The sequence below is a fragment of the Dipodomys ordii genome, unplaced genomic scaffold (genome assembly GCF_000151885.1).
Source record: "Dipodomys ordii isolate 6190 unplaced genomic scaffold, Dord_2.0 Scaffold188, whole genome shotgun sequence".
Classification (NCBI taxonomy): Eukaryota; Metazoa; Chordata; class Mammalia; order Rodentia; family Heteromyidae; genus Dipodomys; species Dipodomys ordii.
The window spans coordinates 785,819-799,621 of NW_012267404.1; the positions used below are offsets into that span (position 1 = coordinate 785,819).

General features: G+C 37.3%; 1 protein-coding gene across 1 annotated transcript in view; it reads left to right on the forward strand.

Annotated features, from left to right (window-relative positions):
• Tnks2 (tankyrase, TRF1-interacting ankyrin-related ADP-ribose polymerase 2) overlaps positions 1 to 13,803 on the forward strand; it is a 69,680-nt gene that overhangs the window by 27,015 nt on the left and 28,862 nt on the right. Inside the window, exons 9-12 of the mRNA XM_013034319.1 lie at positions 3,931 to 4,022; positions 4,107 to 4,185; positions 7,769 to 7,940; positions 10,446 to 10,525. Of these exons, the coding sequence (XP_012889773.1) occupies positions 3,931 to 4,022; positions 4,107 to 4,185; positions 7,769 to 7,940; positions 10,446 to 10,525 (423 nt within the window). The remainder of the gene's footprint in view (positions 1 to 3,930; positions 4,023 to 4,106; positions 4,186 to 7,768; positions 7,941 to 10,445; positions 10,526 to 13,803) is intronic.

The window sequence follows — 13,803 nt, forward strand, 5'->3', positions numbered from 1 at the left end:
TTTTGCTTATGTGGTGCTGAGGAATCGAACCCAGGGCCTCAGGCATGCAAGGCAAGCGCTCTACTACTGAGCCACCTTCCCAGCCCCTGGAAAGTTCTTAAGATTAAGAATAGATTGCAAGCCAGATTGGAAAGTTCTTATGATTAAGAATAGATTATGAGTTGGTCACTGGTGGCTCATACTCCTAGCTATTCAAGAGGCTGCGATCTAAGGATTGCAGTTCAAAGCCAGCCCAGGCAGGAAAGTCCATGAGACTTATCTCCAATTAACCACCAGAAAACCGGAAGTGGCCCTGTGGCTTAAAGTGTTAGAGCACTAGTCTTGAGCTGAAGAGCTGATCAGGGACAGCACCCAGGCCCAGAGTTCAGGCCCCAACAAAAAAAAAGAAAGGAAGGAAGAAATTATGATCAGAACAGACATCATGAATACTGGATACTTAGATATAGAGAAAAATTTTACATAAAAATGAGCCCGATACAATGATGATAACATAGTTCAGCAGACTTAACACTTTCGCTCCTATCTGATGTAAGAAAAAAAAAATGAGCCAGAACTTTTTTTCCCATGGATTTTCACATTTCAGGTTTTGGGTTTTTTTTGCCAATTCTTTATTGTGATTAAGTGATTACATAATTTCACAAATTGTACAGTATTGTGGGATAGTGATGCTTAGTTAAATTCACAGACATTTCTAACTTTCATGGGGCAGATTGTCTATCATGATCTATAAAGTTTATGAGTTCTATGAGCTTTAACAATAGTTATTTCTTCCACATTGGGTGATATGTACATTCCTTTCCTTTTGCATAGTGTCAGCTGTTCCCTTTTTCCCACTCATTCCCTACCTCCCATCACTGCCATTGAGTTGCTTAGTTCTTTTTGATCAATGTCCAATGCAGCTGATGGGTCCCATTGTTGTACGATTTTCCCCTTATTCCCTCTAGTTCTGTGTCCTCCTCCTACTTTCCCTCTGGTGTGCATATACATACCATGTGTGTGATCAGCAGCATGAGGTTATTTAGTAGTGATTCGACCAGATGAGTGGAAGTCCTTTGTTTCTCAAGTCTTGTCAACTTTGTCATATACCTTAAGTTTTGGATTTAACATCTACTTATCAGGGAGACCATGTGCCATTTATCTCTTTGCTCTTGGCTTACCTCACTCAACATGCTTTCTTCTAGTTCCATCCATATCCCTGCAAATGCCATTATTTTGTCCTTTCTAATGACTGCATAATATTCCATTGTACATAGATACCACAATTTTTGGATCCATTCATCTGTGGTGGGGCATCTGGGGTGTTTCCATATCCTGGCTATTGTGAACATGTTCATGTGTCCTTGTATCCTGGTTCGTGTTGTTCAGGATAGATGCCTAGGAGTAGTGGTATGGCTGGGTCATAGGGGAGGTCTATATTTAGCTTTCTGAGGACTTTCCAGACTCCTTTCCAAAGTGATTGTATAAGTGTACATTCCCACCAGCAGTGTAATAGGGTTCCTCTTTCTCTGTATCCCCTCCAGCATTTGTCGTTGGCTGACTTTAGGATGTGAGACATTCTGATGGGTAAGGTGATATCTCAGGGTTGTATTTATTTGCATTTCCTTTACAACCAGGGATGGTGAACATTTCCTCATGTGTTTCTTTGGCATTTTTATCTCTTCTTCTGAGAAGTCTCTCTTTAGTTCCCTTGCCCAGTTAGTAATTGGTTTGTTGGGTTTGGGAGGAATTAGTTTCTTGAGTTATCTGTGTATACTGGATATTTACCCCTTGTCTGATATATTGCTGGTAAATATTTTTTCCCAGTTGGTTGTCTTTCTAGCTTGGTTGCTATGACTTTAACTATGCAGAAATTTTTTATTTTAAGGTAGTACCATTTGTCGAGTCTCCCTCCAATTTTTTCTGACCCTGGAACTCTGTTCAGGAAGTTCCTGCCTATATCTATAAGTTCAAGTGTCTCTCCTACTCTGTCCTGCAGTAGTTTCAGAGATTCAGGTTTGATGTTAAGGTCTTTAATCCATTTTGAGTTAGTGCATGGTGACAGGCTGGGGTCCACTTTTAGTTTTGTGCATGTGGCCGTCCAGTTTTCCCAGCACCAGTAGTTGAGGAGGCTGTCAGTTTTAATATACATACATTGACTTTTAGAGATTTAATCAGGATTCAGACTTAATTGAATACCTCTTGTTCATGAAGTCTGGGATATTGAGGTTGTAAAGATACAAGCCATGACTGTACTTACATTGTTATATTTATTGAACAAACAAATTCCTCTTTCCTGCCTCTTTCTGCTTGCTTTTCTTGCTTTCTCTTCTCTTCTCTTTCTTTCCTTTCCCTCCCTTCCTCCCTTCCTTTTTCTTTATTTCTTTCTTTTCTTTCTTTCTTTCTTTCCTTCCTTCTTCCTTTCTTTCTTTTCTTTCTCTCTTTCTTTCTTTCTTTCTTTCTTTCTTTCTTTCTTTCTTTCTTTCTTTCTTTCTTTCTTTCTTTCTTTCTTTCTTTTCTTGTGCCTGTCATGGGGCTTCAACACTGGGCTTGGGTACTGTCCCTGACCTTTTTTGCTCAAGGCCAACACTCTACCACTTGAGCCACAGCTCCACTTCCAGCTATTTTGGTGCTTAATTGGAGATAAGAGTCTCATGGATTTTGCTGCCCAGGCTGGCTTCAAATGTTTAGATGTTCAAATTTTAGCCTCCTGAGTATCTAGGATTACAGGTATAAACCACTGGCACCCAGCATCTTTTCTTCTTTGATTCTTAGAGATTCTTTACCTCAAGCCTAGAATATATCATTTTCCAGCATTGTCCAAACAGGTAATCCAAGGTTCTTACTTTGCTGCCTCTAGTTGAGAGATAAATACCATTTGGTTTAACAGCGGTTTTATCAGTGTTCTTAAGCAGGGAGAATTCAGAACAGAGAAAGAGAGTATGAGATCTTGAACTCAGGGCCAGAGCCAGGCAGGGCCTTGGCACTGTTGAGGGAAGAAAGAATTCAGAGCAGAGGGGTAGAAAGAGAGAGAGAGTGTGAGTCCGTGCGTGCGTGCATGCGTGTGTGTGTGTGTGTTATGGGGTCTTGAACTTGGCCTGGGCACTGTTGAGGGAAGAAAGAATTCAGAGCAGAGGGGTAGAAAGAGAGAGAGAGAGTCCATGCATGTGTGTGTGTGTGCGCGCGCGCGCGTGTGTGTGTGTGTGTGTGTGTGTGTGTGTTATGGGGTCTTGAACTTGGCCTGGGCACTGTTGCTAGGCTTTTGTCCTCAAGGCTAGCACTCTATTACAACTTCACTTGCACCTTTTTGTTGGTTAATTGGAAATAAGAATGTCAGACTTTCCTTACCAAGGTGGCTAAACCAATATTCTCAGATCTCAGCCTGTTGAATAGTTAGAGTTATAGATATAAGCCACCCATGCCTGGCCCAGATGAATATTCTCCTTGTAAAGCAACCTCAGCCTACGCCTGGGAAATATAGCTCAGACACTTCCTAGCATGTGTGAAGCCCTTGGGTTGATCCTCAACACTGAAAAGAAAAAATTCTAAATAAAGCACAGACACCATGCAATATGAGAACCATAAAAGGTGATTGGTCACATTACGTTTCTGTCACAACAGTAGCAGCTTTTTCAACAATAAAGAACAAAGTTTGATCAGAATATCTAATAGTGGGTGTCATATAGTTAGTTCATAGGGTTTTCAGAAAAGTTTTCCAAGAACAGTTAGCTCAAAAAAATAAAGAAGTTGAACTACTTGATTACTCTTGATTAGAAACACAAGTTCCTTGTTTTTCTGTAGAGTACTGTGACTCGAGCTCAGTATCCAACACTTTTGCTCATTGATTGGCACTCTACTACTTGAGCCACGCCTCCAACACCAAGAAACATGAATATTTTTAAATAAAGTCATTTACATATATCTTTGATTAATGCTGCAATTTAAATTATTTAGCATTGTGCTGCTGCATCTCCATATCCTAAAAGGAAACAAATATGTGAATTGTTGTTAAGAAAAGGAGCAAACATCAATGAAAAAACTAAAGAGTAAGTATACTTTTCATATTTAAATATTATTGATATTTTGGTCTTCAGGAAATATACTCATTGGCTGACTTTTTCTCTTTTAAGATTCTTGACTCCTCTGCACGTGGCATCTGAGAAAGCTCACAATGATGTTGTTGAAGTAGTGGTGAAACATGAAGCAAAGGTATATTTCATTTTTGGTAATCTTTGGTAATTCAATATATTATTTTTTATTTAGCAGGTGGCTTTTTGAACTTTTTTATAAGGTTTTTTTTTCTCTTGATCTACACTTAAAAACAGTTTCATAGGTATTTTTTTTCTATATTTTTTGCTACAAGATTTACATATTAATTACATACATATTTTTTCTTCTCCATTCCTTTTAACTATATCCCATTGGCCAAAGTCATCCTTAAGTACTCTCACTTTTATTTGGAGGTGGGAGGTCAGGTGGTATGTATCTGTGTATGTGCACACACATGTTTATATTCCTGGTGCTAGATTCAGATCAACTTACGCAATGCAACTTGAGCCATACCTCCAGATAGAGTCTTGCAGACTTTGCTGCCTGGTTTGCTTCAAACTATGATCCTCCAGGTCTCAGCCTCCGAGTAGCAAAGATTACAGATGTTGACTACTAGTACTCAGCTCTTTATTTAACAGTACCTGTTCCAGAATATATCCTAGCAAGAGACATACTGACTAGTCTTTTTCTAGTTGTCTTTTCTCACCTGAATCTTCCATTCCTTAGTTACCACGATAACTCCTACTTGCCACAGAAATAATCTTTGTACCTTCTGTTATTTCCGTAACTAAGCCAAAGAACTTGAATAGAAAGAAAGAATTTAAATACTTTAGTTAAAAACAATGTATCTACCCATCTTGATTAATGTCCTTTAGCATTTGTGTACAAAGCATTTATTCACTGAGTAACTACTTCCACTAAGGCTAGAAATCATTATTTCTTATCCAGGAACTTAAAAAATACACAACTTAAAAAATACACAAAGCAGAAACAATAGTTAGTTTCTTCAGCATTTTTTAAACTTCAGATATTGCCTTTTACAAACAAAACCTTTAGTAAAAGTATACTATATAATAGAAAAAATGGATAAAGGAAGAATAAAGAAACAAAGACTTCATTTCCCTGGAATAGTCCTTGGGATCCTTTCCTAATCAGATTTGGGGGGAGGGTTGTTTTTGTTTTGGGTGTTTTGGTTTTTTTTTGCATTAGTACTGGGGGTGGAATTCTCTTTTGGCTTTCTTGCTCAAGGCTACTGATCTACTTTCTCAGCCATACCTCCACTTCTGACTTTTTGCTGATTAGTTAAGAGATAAGAATCTCACAGACTTTTTTCCATTTTTTCTACTTGGGCTGGCTTCAAACCATGATCTTCAGATCTCAGCCTCCTAAGTAGCTAGGATTACTGGAGTGACCCACCCATACCCATCCCTAACCAGGTTTTGAAAAATAGTTTTATCTTTCCTTCCTTGGGTCTCTACTCAAAGAACTACTTAGAATTTTCCAGTTTCTTTTTCTGTTACCTTTCACTGTCCTAATCTCACTTTGATTTGGGGGAGTTCTTGATAATGTGTGAATCTTGGCCTTTCCTATTGTAAATTTTTCAATGAAATAAAGTTTATTTCTGCTTGACTGCTTGGCATATCTCATTTGTCTCTCTGTTCTGTATCTTCATTGATTACTTTTTTCATACATGTGGTGTGTTATTTGAAGAATATATTCATACATTGATTTTTTGAAACTCAAAATAGTCTTGACTAGGGTGACTGAGCACTCAGTTTTACCCAGGACTTGGGTAATCCAAAAAACAGGATTTTCAGGAAGTGGTGCTGTGGCTTATTTGGTAGAGCGCTCTCCTTGAGCTGAAGAGCTGAGGGACAGTGCCCAGGCCCAGAGTTCAAGTCCCACAACCAACCCCCCCCCCCAAAAAAAAACCAGGACTTTTAGTGTAAAAACTGAAAAAGTCCCAGGCAAACTAGAACAAGTTGGTCACCCTAATCATAACACAGTGGTATCCAAAACTGTTTTCAAGTGATGTTTCTCATACTGACGTGAAATCTTTCAGATTCTAAAAGAATGGAGATTGGCTATTCATAGTCTAGTTTTATGTTCATTGCAGTGTTTCTATTTCTGATTTCATGAATATGAATCAGCCAGTATCTAAAAATGTATTAGTGGACACTGGGTTGATAACTGAAGAACTTAATTTCTCAGCTATGTTTTGAATTATATCTATGGTCAAGAGTCAGAATTAAGGATGGAATAGGGTTGTACAAGTATTTTTTTCCTTGTGAAGAATTTCAAAAATACAGCTGAATTGAAAAAATATTAAAGAACATAAAGATTTTGCCACTAACGTTTTATTATGTTTTTACATATCCATCAATCTTATTTTTTATGCATATCAAAATAAATTTCCAATTATTGTACTTATCCCTAAGTATTTCCAAATGTGAATCAGTGTGAGCTCAACATTCATAATTTCTGTTTAGATAAATTACATGCCTTGAAAGGTACAGCTATTAAATGAACATTTGCTGAAAATTGACAAGTGTATTCATTTGTGTAGCCAAAACTGTTGAGAGAAAGAACATGGGTTTGGTGATGTTGCTCAGTGGTCATAGCTTGCAAGGCCCTGGATTCAGCATCCAGCATGACTACTACCCCACCAGAAAAGATAATATTAATATCCCATCCCTAGTAATGTTAACTTCTTGACGTAATAGCCATTTTTACTTTCTGACATAAGTTAGATTTGCCTCTTGAAGCCTTGATAACATGGAATCATACAGCATATACTCTTGTATAAGGATTTTTCCACTCTAATATTTTGGACATTCATCAACATATCAACTTTTTCCATTGAATTGCTGAGAAGTATTCCGCTGTGTGGATATACTCTTACATTTATGCAGATTATACTTTACATGATAATGAGATAGACAAGCAACAGAGATAAATATTTTAAGGGCAGGGGCTATGTCTCGGTGGTAGAAGCAAGCTTGCCTAGTTTGAACATAGTCGGAATTTAATCCCTAGAACCACAAAAAGGGAGGGAAAAGAGATGAGCATTTTAATGCTAAGTAATATCCACTTTTGTTCCTAGCCATTGTTAATCTCCATACCCCCCAGAGAGCCTGTAAAATTCATGGACTCGACTTTCTTGGCCATGTCTAGCTCTAAATAGGATAAATCTATGGATGCTTTAATGTTAACCACAACTATTACTTAATGTCTCACAACTTTTCAATCAAAATTTGAGTTTTCTGGCCAGGTGCTAGTGGCTTATACCTGTAATCCTAGTTACTCAAGGGGCTGAAGTCTGAGGATAATGGTTCAAAGCCTGTCTAGGCAGGAAAGTCCATGAGACTCTTACCTTCAACAAACCACTCAAAATTGAAAATAGAGCTCTGGCTCTAAGTGGTAGAGCAGAGTACTAGCCTTGAATGAAGTAGCTCAGAGATACTGCCCAGGTCCTGAGTCCAAGCCCCACACCAACAAAAAGAAAGTTATTAAATACTACTAACATATAGGGATGATAAGAGATTTAAACCCATTGGTACTAAATCTACAATAATAGGTTACCAGATGTTTTTATTTGGTTTGGGGCACTTGAGCAGAACTACGGATGTGAGTATCAAAAAGGAATTTTCCTTCAAGTTGCCTGCATTGTAACATTGGCAGCATAGTATGGTAGCATAAATTTACTGCACTATAGACTAACTTCAACTTTTTCTGCGTTAAGGTTAATGCATTGGATAATCTTGGTCAGACGTCCCTGCACAGAGCTGCACATTGTGGACACTTACAAACTTGTCGTCTACTCCTGAGCTATGGATGTGATCCTAACATTATATCCCTTCAAGGCTTTACTGCCTTGCAGATGGGAAATGAAAATGTACAGCAACTCCTTCAAGGTATTAAGTGCTTACATCATCATCATTATTATTAGCCTTTACTTTTTTACGTACTAAGTGTTGTATGTAAGAGTTGGTAAGTAAAAGAAAATTTTTGTTTTCTTCTTAGTTCATACTTTAATCACTTCATTATACTTAATACCCAAATGTCATTAACTCATATGATTTTGTTCAAGTATCATTTTTGCTGAGTTGCTCTAAGTAGATGGCTTTAACTTTTTTATACAGGAAGTTTTTTTGATTTTTGTTTTTTTTTGTTTTTTTTTTAAAAACTTTTCTTCTGGATGTAGTGGTGTACAACTGTAATACCAGAAAGTGGGATGATAGCTGTTGACTATATAATGAGACTGTGTATCAGCCTTGGTTTTTTGTTTTGGGTTTTTTTAAATTAAGATACAGCTAACCCACACACACTTTTTAGCTCACACTGGTGATTCTAGATACTCAGGATGCTGGAGGTTCACAGTTCAAAGCCAGCCCAAGCAGAAAAGTCTGAGAGACTACATCTCTAACAGCAAAATGCAAGACTGGAAGTAAGGCTTAAGTCAGTAGAGTGCTAGCTAAGCAAGCTGAGAATGAGTCCAAAGACCTGAGTTCAGGCCTCAGTACCCAGTGAAAATAAGAAAGGAAAACTTAAGAAGGTGTAAGGGGGCCAGACACTGGTGGCTCATGCCGGTATTCCATGCTACTCAGGAGGCTGAGAATCTGAGGTCTGCTGTTGAAAGTCAGTCCAGGTAAGAAAGTCTGTGAGACTTTTACCTCCAGTTAACCACCAGAAAAGCGACAGTGTGGAAGCGACAGTGTGGCTCAAAGTGGTAGAGCACAATTTGCTCAAGGAAACACCCAGGCCCCATGTTCAAGCCCTACAACTGACGAAAAAAGGTGAAAGGGTCTTCAAGGATCTTTTAGTATAACAATCCTAGTGATAAGTACAGCCTAAATACTAGCTGTGCTTCATTGCCTTTTAGATCCTGCCTATTGAAGGCATGTGGAATTTATATGAGTTATTAGAACTTACTTCATTGAATTTGTTCATACTCATTATTTTAAGATATTTGGATTAAACATCTTCACACTGAACATAGATTGAACATAGATCTCAAAACTCAGGTAGCAAATAGATCAAGCCTTTACTTTCTTATTTTAACAATAATTCTTAATGATCTTATGCCGGTGATGTGAGAACCACTTTGCAATGTACTGCTTAAAGAGATGAAGGCAGATTGATACAACCTCCTAGGATCTGCCACAATTGAATTAACTACAAATGTACTTTCAAGATTACTCCCATATATTACACTTGATTAGAGATTAAGAATACTAGTCCTGCTCAGTTCCCCAGTGATAGAATTTATAGCCTTGGCAGTTTTATGCTAAATAGTATTATATAGCTTTACTTATCTTTCCCACTCATTTCTTAGAATAAATTTGGAATTTTCAAGGTAGATTATCTTCTAGAAAAACTATATACTATTTTGCACTCCTACTAACACTGATGACATGTTTTCCTTGTTGGCACCAGCTATTACAATTCTTAATTTCTTCCTTGGCTAAGCATGCATTAGTGAATTAAAAAAAAACTCTTTTTAGTGCAAACTAGAAATATGGTCTGTATAGCTCCCCAGTTCCTCTTTTCCTATTGCTGGGTAAAAACACCATTTCATTTTAGTATTTCTGAGTATAAGTAAGTTCAAACATAACTTTATTGGCCATTTCTCTTTTTCTGTGTATTAATTACTTGTTAATATACTCAGATTTGTATTAAACCCTTCCTGGTTAATCTTCATAAGAACGCTTATATATAAACATTTTTAAATACATACTGTAATATGGGGTTTTCCATATTGTCTTACAGCTTTGTTAAGTGCCATGACATTACCTGATGTTTTTTAAATCAGTTTTCATTTTTAGTTTTGCCTTTGAAATGATACTCTAAGAAAATTTTCTAAAATGTAGAAATATTTACCTAAGTTTTTTCCTAGGTTTTGTTTAGTTTTGTTTTTTTGTTCTGTGCTAGTTCTGGGATTTGAACTCAGGGCTTTGTGCTATTGGTAGGCTTTTTCCACTTATACTTGCTGCTCTACCACTTGAGCCATGCCTCCAATTCCAATTCTTTAGAATTGAAAAATATATTGAAGCTCAGGAAATTAAAGTGATTTATCCAAGTTCATTAACTAGTTAATGGCAGAATTAGTCTCCTAATTTAATACTTTGCTGGCATTCTTCATAGTTATAGGGCATACCATTACCTTCATTACCTATTTTGTATTTTCTATTGCTCAAGTCACATTTTATAACTACACATACTTATATAATATTTATATTCAGTATGTTTCAGAATATTGTTAGGAACTTTAATATTTTTCCTCACTACTAAGGAAAATTTCCTATATAATCTAGTAAACTTGTAAGAGATCTTTGCTCTTTAGAAAGGTACCTCCCTTGAAGCATAGTCCTATTTTCTAAATAGAAGTTAATCATAACTTTTCCTCTCTTTCTTTTTAGAGGGTATTCCATTAGGTAATTCAGAGGCAGACCGACAATTGCTGGAAGCTGCAAAGGCCGGAGATGTGGAAACTGTAAAAGTAAGATAAAATTGAATGTTTTTGTTAGCTTTAGAGTTTGTCTTTTGACATTGTTTAATGAATTTGTACTATTATAATGAAGGTCTTGGTTTTTGTGTGCCTTGCTTTAAAAGGACAAAAATATCTACCTCTGTGAGAATAAGGAACACTAGGTAAAGAAAGAAATAGATTTAAAGTTTCAGATTTCAGTAAGTACCACATTTACTAGTTTAAACAAATTTTATGTAACACCAAGTAGATTTTATTTAAAGAACTGTTCATTTGTCCCTTTAAAAGACTAATATGTAGTGGGGTGCCAGTGACTCACATCTATTATCCTAGCTACTCAAGAGGCTGAGATTTCAGGATTGTGGTTCAAAGCCAGCCTGGGACAGGAAAATTTGTGAGACTCATCTCCAGTAAAAACTAGCCTTGAGCAAAAGAAGCTCAAGGACTGCACCCAGACCCTGGGTTCCAAGCCCCATGACCAACACCAATAAAGAAAAGTAAGGTGTATACTGGGAATGGTGGCAAATACCTGTGATCCTGACATTGAGATGACAGGTGCAGAAAGAAAGGTCCTGCTTTAGGCCAACCATAACTACATAGCAAGACCTTGTCTCGATAAAAGGCAAAGACTGGGGTGTGGTTCAAGTGATAGAAAAACCTCATTAAGTGAGAGGCCATGAATTCAAATCCTGGAACTACCCCCCCCCCAAAAAAAAAAAAAACTCTACAACAAAAATAAGGTGCATCAAATTACTGTCCAGTATTGTTTACAGATGACATATAAACAGGTTTCCTCATTTCTTTCTCCCCTCTACCTCTGGGATCTATGTTGATACAGTAGTAATACAGTTATTGCCACTTCTCAGAGCCACTGTCTTCTAATATTCCACTGTTAATCTAGACTACTGTTTGTTTTGCTTACAGCAACCAACTTTGGTTCTTGTCTACCCCATTTCCTAAATCAGTCTTCCTCAGGAAAGCTTTTCCTGAGATTCTGCTTAGACTTGATCATACATCTGTATGTAATGTTTTATTGCCTGTACCAGGTTATCTGTTATCTACAGAAATATTCTGATGAATAACTCAAAAACCTAATGTTTTCAAAGACCAAGAGTTTCACAATTCAGCTACTTAATACAAATTAGAATTTTTCAGCATGTTTTATTATTAGCCAAATCTTCAGAGGGTTAAAATTTTTAAAGCTAATTTTTAAAGCTTTCTGTATTTCCTTTTCAAAACTTGATGATACTTGAAGGGACAACAATGATTGATAAGTTCTTTCTTTTTTTTTGTAAAGATACTATACAGAGGGTTACAGTTACATGAGTGAGGTAATGAGTACACTTCCTCTTGAATGATTGATAAGTTTTATAAAAAGCTAAATTTTATTTATAGTAGAAGTAATTATTTGAAATAATTTAACTATATTTCTATATAGTTGTTTCAGTCCTAAACAGACCTCCTGCACAATGTCAATTTAGACTTTTTTCCCCCCAGTCATGGGGCTTGAACTCCAGGCCTGGGAGCTGTCCCTAAGCTTTTCAGCTCAAGGCTAATGCTCTACCACTTGAACCAAAGCACCACTCACTGTTTTTGGTGGTTAATTGGAGATAAGAGTCTCACAGACTTTCCTGCCTGGGCTGGCTTTTGAACCGCAATCCTCAAATCTCAGCTTCCTGAGTAGCTAGGATTACAGACATGAGCCACCAGTACCTGGCCTAAACTGTCTGATGGAGAAATGCATTGTTGGCCTCATTCTGGAGCTTCAAGATAATTTATTCAGTGGTTTTGGGTTTTTACTTGCTTTTGTTTTTTGAAATAGGGTAAATCTCATGTAGTCCAAATTCAGTTCTCTCAGCCTCACAAGTTATTGGGATCACAGATGTGTACCACCATGCTTGTCCTTGATCTCTTAAATGAAAAGCTTTCTGAAAACTGATTTTTTTAATGCATCTTACCCTTTTATTTTGCTGAATCTGAATAGGGAAATTGTTTTTTGCAAAACAAATGATAAAAACTTAAAGGCAAATAGATAAGGACAGACAGCTAGCTGACTTTTTGTATGCATGTGCCAAGAAATTGGTAAATTTTAAATGCTTACTCATTTATCCTTATTGAAGAACATAAAGCCATTTAACCAGTTTCAGAACATGAAACTGTTATAAGCATAAAATTATATAATCAAACTTTGCCAGGAATAGTGGTACACCTGTTTTAACCACACCAGGATGTTAAGGCAAGAAGATCAAGAGATGGAGCAGCCTAGGTAACATAGCAAGACACTGTATCAAAAGGAAATAGTTAAGCGTTGTTTTATAATAAAGGAGCCCAGAAGAAGAAATCAGTGAAGAAAAATACAAGCTTGAGGGTAGAGTAGACTTAGAGAATAAAATAAGACCATCTCTCCCTGTGATAGACATTAGTCTGTCTTCCTTCAGCTTGTAAAATCCCCTTGTTGGAAGCTTATCACCATTAACCTTTTTCTAAGCAAGTGGATCTGTATGTATCAAGAGCATCTGCCTACCAGTGAATACTTACGTGCTCATTTGTATTTAGTGGTGACCCATTAGTCTAGATGATTTATCAAATGACGTTAGAAAAACCTGACTGAGAATGGATAAAATTACGTAGGAAGTAAAATGATCTGTAATAATTACCACATCTAGTAGTACTTGGTACTCGTATTAAACAAATTCATTCCTGCTCATTGGACACTAGTGAAAGTGAACTATACAACTCGTGAATAGAGATGAGAGGGAGAGACTGGGAGAGAATGTCTCACATAATTGTAATCTCTTTGTACATCAGCTTTATAATAACAACAAAGTAAATGGCTATTAAAAAAGAAAATGAACCAGACACCAGTGGCTCACACCTGTAATCCTAGCTACTCAAGAGGCTAAGATCTGAGGATCACCCTTCAAAGCTAGCCTGGGCAGGAAAGTCCATGAGACTCTTATCTCCAATTAACCACCAGAAAACCTGAAGTGATGCTGTGGCACAAGTGGTAGAGCACTCGCCTTGAACTGAAGCTGAGGAACAGCGCACAGGCCCAGAGTTCAAACCCCAGGACAGACCAAAGGGAAAAAAAAAAAGGCTGGGCGCTGGTGGCTCCCGCCTGTAATCCTAGCTACTCAGGAGGCTGAGATCTGAGGCTTGCGGTTCAAATTCAGCCCAGTCAAGAAAAGTCTGTGAGACTCTTATTTCTAATAAGCCACCAAAAAACCGGAAGTAGCGCTGTGGCTCAAATGGTAGACTGCTTGCCTTGAGCTGAAGAGCTGAGGGACAGC